The sequence below is a fragment of the Zalophus californianus genome, chromosome 10 (genome assembly GCF_009762305.2).
Source record: "Zalophus californianus isolate mZalCal1 chromosome 10, mZalCal1.pri.v2, whole genome shotgun sequence".
Lineage (NCBI taxonomy): Eukaryota > Metazoa > Chordata > Mammalia > Carnivora > Otariidae > Zalophus > Zalophus californianus.
In genome coordinates, this window is record NC_045604.1 from 6,198,723 (window position 1) to 6,206,948 (window position 8,226).

The following is an 8,226-nucleotide window of genomic DNA, read 5'->3' on the forward strand; positions in this document are numbered from 1 at the left end:
GCATATACAGTTTTCCCAGCACCACTTGAAGAGGCTATTTTTCTCCATCTTCCCACTGGCACCCGTTGAAGATCATTTGAGCATATATGCGAGGGTCTATTTCTGGGCTCTGTATTCTGTTCCACTGGTCCATGTGTCTGTCTTTATGCCACTACCAGGACTGCTGCCTCTTGACCAATTACAGCTGTAGCATCTATGTAGCCTTCTCTCCCTAAAGGGAAAACGCACTGAGATACCCAATCCTAGAATCACCGCCACTTCCTGACAGCGTCCGATCCAGAGTAAAGCCCTGCTTCCTTGGACTCTGTCCAAAATCACCTAATATAAGCCCAAATCCTATACAGGCATACCTGTGTTATATATGCTTCACAAGTATTCCATGTTTTACAAATTGAAGGTCTGTGGCAGCCCTGCATTGAGCAAGCGTATTGGCACTGTTTTCCCAATAGCATTTAGCATTTGTTCACTTCATGTCTCTGTCACATTTTGGCAATTCTCCCAACATTTCAACAATTTTATTATTATCATATTTGTTATGGTGATCTCTGACCAGTGATCTTTGATGTTAACTATTGTAATTGCTTTCGGGTGCCACAGAGCACATCTATACAAGACAACAAATTTAACAAATGTTATATATGTTCTCACTGCTCCACAGACCAGTCATTCCCCCAATCTCTCTTCCTCTCCACAGGCCTCCCTAGTCCCTGAGACACAACAATACTGAAAGCAGCCAATTAATCATCCTACAAGGGTCTCTAAATGTTCAAGTGAAAGGAAGACTCACACATCTCTCACTTTAAGGCAGAAGCTAGAAATGATTAAGTTTAGTGGGGGAGGCATGTCAAAAGCCAAGATAGGCCGAAAACTAAGCCTTCTGTGCCAAACAATTAGCTAAAATGTGAATGCAAAGGAAAAGTTCTTGAAGGAAATTAAAAATGCTACTTCAGTGAACATACAAATGATAAAGTGATGTAGGTTCCTGGTGGTCTTCGGTTGGAGGGTACGGGCATACAAGACCATGGGATTACTATCTTCAAAGTATATAGGACAGTACGCATCAACAAGAGATTCACAGGCCAATAAAAATACTGGACAAAGAGAAAAAAATAGTCACAAGAGAAGAAATATAAACGAATGGCTTCATAAATCTTGGGGAAAAAAAGCCTGTTTTACCCCAAATGCATAAAATGATACTGCTGATTCAGTCGGTGGGACCATCATTTCAAATTTGAGTCCCGCTGCTGTTGTTGTCCCTTCCCGTAAAGCCTCAGCACGAAAAGCCTGGGAAACCCTGTATTTGGGGATGTTTATCTGCTACCATCAAGTTGCGAGAGCTGCGGCCAGACACGGGTTTGAAGCCGGCTGGGCGCACCTTCCCCAGGTAGTACACATTCCCACGGTCGCCGTGGTCCTCCGGGGGAGCCCCTGCGCATCTCAGGCCGGCTCGTCACGGAAGAGGGCGTTCTAGCCGGCCGCCTACTCCATGGTAGGGCCCCCTGCCCGCTTGGCCCGTGGCGGCCGCCATGTTGGAGGCTCAGGCAGGGAGCCATGGCTGCGAGCGGCGGGTGCACAGTCGGAGCTGCGCCAGCTCCGCGGGGCAGATGCTGGAGGTGCGGCCAGGGCTGTACTTGGGTGGAGCCGCGGCCGTGGCGGAGCCGGACCACCTGAGGCAGGCGGGCATCACGGCCGTGCTGACGGTGGACTCAGAGGAGCCCGACTTCAAGTCGGGGGCGGGGATGGAGGGTCTACGGAGCCTCTTCGTGTCGGCGCTGGACAAGCCCGAGACTGACTTGCTCAGCCATCTGGACCGGTGCGTGGCCTTCATCAGCCGGGCCCGCGCCGAGGGCCGCTCCGTGTTGGTGCACTGGTGAGTGGCCCGCACGGGGGGGAGCGGCCCCGCTTCCAGCCTGCCGCCGCCACCCCTTCCTCCGAGGACCCTAGGGGAGGACGAAGGGGCTGTCAGACCGCCAGAACCTCGTCTCCGTCCCTTCCGCGCCTGGCGTGTGTCCGAGAGAGAGGAGGGGCAGGAGGCGGGCCCCCGTTGGCGTGCTTGCTCTCATTCATTCTTGTTTTGTTGATTCGTACTTGTTTTCGTTGGTTCATTCTGCAGTCCCCCCTCCCATCCCCGAGTTGTTTTTTAGTGGGGTCTGATAGATGGCAAGGTCCCTGAACCTAAAAAGACTTTAAAAGCTCTCCGGGGGGCGCCTGGGTGGCTCAGTCGCTGGGCGTCTGCCTGCCTCCGGCTCAGGTCATGATCCCGGAGTCCTGAGATCGAGCCCCGCATCGAGTTCCCTGTTTGGCCCGAAGCCGGCTTCTCTCTCTCTCCCACTCCCCCCTGCTTGTGTTCCTTCGCTCGCTGTGTCTCCCTCTGTCAAATAAATAAATAAAATCTTAAAAAAAAAGGGGGGGGAGGCGCCTGGGTGGCTCAGTTGGTTAAGCGACTGCCTTCGGCTCAGGTCATGATCCTGGAGTCCCGGGATCGAGTCCCGCATCGGGCTCCCTGCTCAGCGGGGAGTCCGCTTCTCCCTCTGACCCTCCCCCCTCTCGTGCTCTCTCTCTCATTCTCGCTCTCAAATAAATAAAATCTTAAAAAACAACAAAAAAGGCTCTCGGGAGAAGCCAGACACCTCCCCGGATGATTGTAATGCAGATTAGGATGCCAGTCGTATACTAAAAGAGATGAACGAAGGTTGAGGTTATTCAAACGTCAAAGGAAAAGCAGATTTTTTGTTTGGGCAGAGGCTGGTTGGTGTAGAGAAATGGGGAGAGGAAAATTGGTTAGGACATAAAGGAGCCCAAAGCCATGCCCAGGGGAGAGATGGGAGTAAGTTGTAGCAGTGCCTATAAGAAAATCTTGATAGGTATTTGGGAATTCTTAGTAGTCCTCTTTAGTTCATTGGAATGTAATAACTAGTTTAAATTTACTGAGTCAGCGCTTTTACTGCGTGCCAGTACTTGCTGTAAATATTTACATAAAGGACATAAGGTGGTGGTAAAATGGAAAGAAGCCTGGACCAGATTTCAGGGCCTTTAATGCCAAGAGCAAAGGAGCGTTGGATTTTTTCCAAAGCCATTATAAAAATTTTTAAATTAGTGTAATTATTTTTTGAAAAAGTAATACATTCCCATGGTTCAGAATTCAAAAAGATTAAGGAAATAAAGGAATAATTCTTTTGTGTGTTGGTAGTATTTCAGAGGCAAAGGGATTATTTGGGTAGAAGAAGCAGACATGAAGTGGACATGAACTTTACCGTTGATAGGGAGCTGGGCTTTTTTTTTTTTTAATTGCTGCTATTTGCTATTTTATTTTAAAGGTCTCTTTTTCAGTCATGCAGGAGTTAGTCGAAGTGTGGCTATAATAACTGCTTTTATGATGAAGACTGACCAGCTTACCTTTGAAAAAGCCTATGAAAATCTCCAGATCATCAAACCAGAGGCTAAGTGAGTTTTTTGTTACAGAAATAATTGTTTTTTTGATGTGATTTTATCCATTTAGAGAAAACTTAACTTTGTATTTGTTTGTCCTTACAGAGTGAATGAGGGATTTGAGTGGCAACTGAAATTATACCAGGCAATGGGATATGAAGTAGATACTTCTAGTGCAATTTATAAGCAATATCGTTTACAAAAAGTTACAGAAAAGTATCCAGGTAAGTAATAATTGCTAGTACTTATTGGGCCCTTTTTAGATGCTCTTTACTCTGATGCTAAAGGCTTCAGGTGCTTTATCTCACTTTTCCACTAATCCCTTGAGACAGGTACAATTTTTTTTTTTTCCCCTCTGAACCGGTGCTTTAGCAAGAAATAACTTGTTCAAGGTCACATGGTTCGTAAGTGGTGGGCTGGGATTTGAACTCAGGCAGTCTGTGCTCAGAACCGCAGGGCTGCTTCACTATGCTGTCTGACCTCACCCTGATTTCTCAACACTGGAGATTTTTTTTCCCCTGAGGTTAGCACTTCTTGCCTCAATTTGACATTTGCTGAATTTTGTCTGAAAATGCAGAGTTGATTTCAACAGTTACATTTTAATTATCTCATGTAGAATTACAGAACTTACCTCAAGAACTCTTTGCTGTTGACCCAACCACCATTTCACAAGGACTGAAAGATGGCATTCTCTACAAGTGTAGAAAGTGCAGGTAAAATATTTTCTATCCTCTGGAGATTTTATCTTGTCTCAGTAGCCAAAATGTACTAAAAGTTTCATTTTCTTAAAATCTGTAGAAGAATTTGTTTAATTGAACAAAATAAAAATTTCAAATTCAAAGCTGCTTTTAAGAAGAATGTAAGTTCTTTTTTTTTAAGATTTTATTTATTTTTTGACGAGATAGAGCGCGAGAGAGGGAACACCAAGCAGGGGGAGTGGGAGAGGGAGAAGCAGGCTTCCCGCTGAGCAGGGAGCCTGATGTGGGGCTCGATCCCAGGACCCTGGGATAGTGACCTGAGCCGAAGGCAGACGCTAACGACTGAGCCACCATTTATGTAAGAATATAAATTCTTAAGAGTGAAAGTAAATCAGGTTACTTGTAGAGGTTATTGAAAATTAAAGTAGCATAATCCATTTTTATTTTGCTAAGAAACACTGCACATTTCGTCTTTTTTTTCATCCTTTTGGAAGTCATTAATGTTTTTGTTTGGGGGTTGCAGGCGATCTTTATTTCGAAGTTCGAGCATTTTGGATCATAATGAAGGAAGTGGTCCCATAGCCTTTGCCCACAAGAGAGTGACACCATCTTTCACACTCACCACAGGGAGTCCGGCTCAATGTACATCGTATTTCATTGAACCTGTACAGTGGATGGAATCTGCTTTGTTGGGCGTGATGGATGGACAGGTAAGAACACATTTTATTTTCTGCAGTTTCATTATGTCATCTATAGTTTGTTGTTTCTTGCCCTCTAGACCATATTTTAACTGGTGTTTCACTCTATCATAAGTACTTTCCTTATGAAGATTGTATCTTTCTAGGGCAGATAAGAGTCTATCAAATTAAGTAAGTAAGTAAAAATCCAGCCTATCTAAAGTAGTGAACCACTTTTGGTTGAGAGCTGTTGGTCTAAGTTAATTCCTTTTAAGGCTGTTTATATTTTTTCAAATAGACTAATGTAAGCCGATTAGAATATATTTAACAAATTCAAACTTGGTAACAAGTAGGGCAAATCAAGGATTTTAAAATTATATTTAAAGTTTCTTTCTCTTCTTCTCTTCCTTTTTCTCTTTTGGCTCTTCTCTCTTTTTTCCTGATATTTCGGTTCAGTATGTTTGCTAAGAGATTCATTTTCATTTTCCTATTCTTAAGAATGCAGCTCATGAGAGCATCCTGGGATGGCCACATTTCTCCTTTAGGTTTACTTAATATTAATTTAAAGATATTCTTAATCTAAGATACAGTTAGTCTTAATGATTGTAAAGGTTTTTATGGTTTGTATAATAAAAATTTTATGAAACTCACTATATTTCACTTGAAGAATACAATAATGTACAAAATAGGTAGAACGTATATAGTTATATGTGAGGAAACAGTTTATGTTAGCATCTTGCCTAAAAAGAGGTACTTTATATTCAAACCCATGTTTTCAGACAATTCTGCTTATTGAGATGTAAGTCACATACTATATAATTTACCCATTTAAAGTGTACAGTTCAGTGGTTTTTAGAATATTCACAGAATTTTTGCAACATCATTGTTTTCATCATTCCCAGAATAAACGCTATACCCGTTAGCAGTCACTTCCCGTTCTTGGTGGTATCATTTGCAGCAGTAGGGTTTTTAATTTTGAAATATACTTTATCTGTTTTTTTCTTTCTTGCTTGCTTTCTTTTGTGGCTTGTGCTTTTGGCTTGCTGCTCTTATTTAGCCTGGAAAACATATAAGATGAAGGCATTTTTATGGAAGATTCTATGTCACGTTTGTGCATACTTCTCTGTACACTTATTTGAATGTTCCTATAGACCTAAAAGTGGAATCCCTGTCCTGTGGAGGGATGTGTATGTCTTAAATGCTGCTAATATTCCACCCTGACAATAAAAATCCTTATACAAATTTGCTTTTCGCTAACATTGAATGCATGTATCCATTTCTCCATACCCTTGGCGTAATGGGTATTATAAAACGTAAAGTTTTGTCAATCGGGGACATGAAAAATGTTTTTCTTAAAATGTTTTAATTTGAATTTCCATTTCTACTGCTGAGGACCAATATTGTTATGTATTTATCAGCTATTTATAGCTTCTTTTTCTATAAATTTCCTTTACATCCTTGGTCCATTTTTCTATGGATTTTGCCTTTTTCTTATTGAATTATAGGATCTCTTTATATAGTCTAGATGTTAATGATTTTTCTAATGTATTGCAAATATCTTCTGTCTGTTGCTTATTTCAGCTTTGTGGTATATTTTGTCATATTAAAATTTAAGATACTTCTGTCATCAAATTTGGTTTCTGAGTTTTATGTCCAGAGTTTATATCATCTAAGATTAAAAATAAGACTCCCTGCCTCATGTCATGCACAGAATAACAGGCTAAACTTAAAAAATAATGCTCTGAACACATCAGAATACAATATAATAGGCATGTTCAGGTTTTTTTTTTTATTTATCTATTTTACTGGAGTATCAGTTTGTTTTTAAATAGCCATGAATCTGAGGCCTAGCCTACATGCTACCAATATCAGTACTGATCTGACATGAGGCTCCTAACATGCTTTCCTAGTCTTCGGCCTTGATGATCTTAGTTTGAGATATTAAGCTGCAGACTGATTTAAAAGGCAACACATAACCTTTCACATCCTGAAATCTTGCATCATATCTCAACCTTTACCTTCCCCCCCATACTGGGATTAATCTGGTCCTTCTCCAAACTCCCAGCATACAACGTGCTTCTTACACAATTATCATAGTCCACCATCTGTTATGGTAAATTGCCGTTGTATTTTATCTTGTTGATCCGATCATAAAACTCCTTGAAGGTAGGAGCCATGTCTTACCTGGTTTTTATTTTGTTTTGTTTTGTTTGTGTTTTTAGAGAGGGAGAGAAGGGGAGGGGCAGAGGGAAAGGGAGGAGAGATGCAGACTCCCCACTGCGTAAGGAACCCAAGGTGGGGCTCAATCTCATGACCCTGAGATCATGACCTGAGCCTGAATCAAGAGTCCAATGCTTAACTGAGTCTTACCTGTTTTTATATCCTATATTGCCGGTGATAATTATTTGTCTTGTATAAAAGTGAGTGAATGAAGTAACACAGTTCCTTTATTTCAGCTTCTTTGCCCCAAATGCAATGCCAAGTTGGGTTCTTTCAATTGGTATGGTGAACAGTGCTCATGTGGTCGATGGATAACACCTGCCTTTCAAATACATAAGAACAGAGTGGATGAAATGAAGATGCTGCCGGTTTTGGGATCACAAACAAGAAAAATATGAACTTGACATTTTTTGATAGCTTGGAAAGAAACTTGCTGATATGTGCTTCCCTCGCTTGTTGTCATTCATGGCAGATTGTCTAGTTTATAGGCCATCAGCATTTCATTTGATGTGACATGGAAACTTTGCTTTGTTATTTGTTAGTCTCTTACACCATTTAAGTAGAATACTTTATATGGAAATCAGAACTTTTAATCATGTAAATTGTACTTTATTTGATATTAAAATTTTCTGTAACCCATATTCTTTGTTTCATATATTTTCAAGAGTTCTGATTTTTGGAATGTTTAGTTATGTGATATTAAGGTCTGGATAGACAAAATTATTTATAAAAGTTGGAAATTATCATGTTTAAGTAGATTTTTTTATTTCTAGGTATGTAAAGCAGATTTGTTTGGACGTATTTTGAAACTTATTTCTCTTTAACGGACATTAGTAAATCTGCATATGTCTGGATTTTTCTTGGAAATGTAGAAGGAAAGGCTATTAGTAAAACTGACTAAAATAAGCTTTTCCTGTTACTCTTTAGGAATCCCAATTATGTAAATTTTTAGAAAAGTATGTTTAAGATACGTTTTGAAGTAATCTACTTAAAGAAATGTATTAATGTTAGGTGTGTTTCTAAAGATGAGAAAAATACATGTGGAATAACTACATATCAATTACTTTTTTAGCCTGATAGGTTAGAGTACTGGAAAAGGTACTGTGTCCAGATTAGCTTTTTAACATGATCTCTGGAAACTGGAGTTTATCTTACTCATTACTAATAATTAGAATTGGACCTAATTAGATATTTGACCATTT

At 40.6% G+C, this 8,226-nt stretch overlaps 1 protein-coding gene across 1 annotated transcript; it reads left to right on the forward strand.

Annotated features, from left to right (window-relative positions):
• Window positions 1-1,175: 1,175 nt before the first annotated feature.
• DUSP12 (dual specificity phosphatase 12) lies at window positions 1,176-7,663 on the forward strand. The gene is made up of 6 exons (XM_027613834.2): window positions 1,176-1,870; window positions 3,331-3,444; window positions 3,535-3,653; window positions 4,046-4,142; window positions 4,651-4,837; window positions 7,261-7,663. Exons 1-6 carry the CDS (start codon window positions 1,527-1,529, stop codon window positions 7,420-7,422), a joined length of 1,023 nt encoding a protein of 340 aa, XP_027469635.1. The 5' UTR covers window positions 1,176-1,526; the 3' UTR covers window positions 7,423-7,663.
• Window positions 7,664-8,226: the final 563 nt, after the last annotated feature.

Coding starts and splice junctions, on each gene's coding strand:
- DUSP12 (XM_027613834.2), top strand. CDS start 1,527: ATGTTGGAGGCTCAGGCAGGGAGCCATGGCTGCGAGCGGCGGGTGCAC. Junction 1,871..3,330: donor CGCTCCGTGTTGGTGCACTG/GTGAGTGGCCCG, acceptor TCTCTTTTTCAG/TCATGCAGGAGTTAGTCGAA. Junction 4,143..4,650: donor TACAAGTGTAGAAAGTGCAG/GTAAAATATTTT, acceptor TGGGGGTTGCAG/GCGATCTTTATTTCGAAGTT.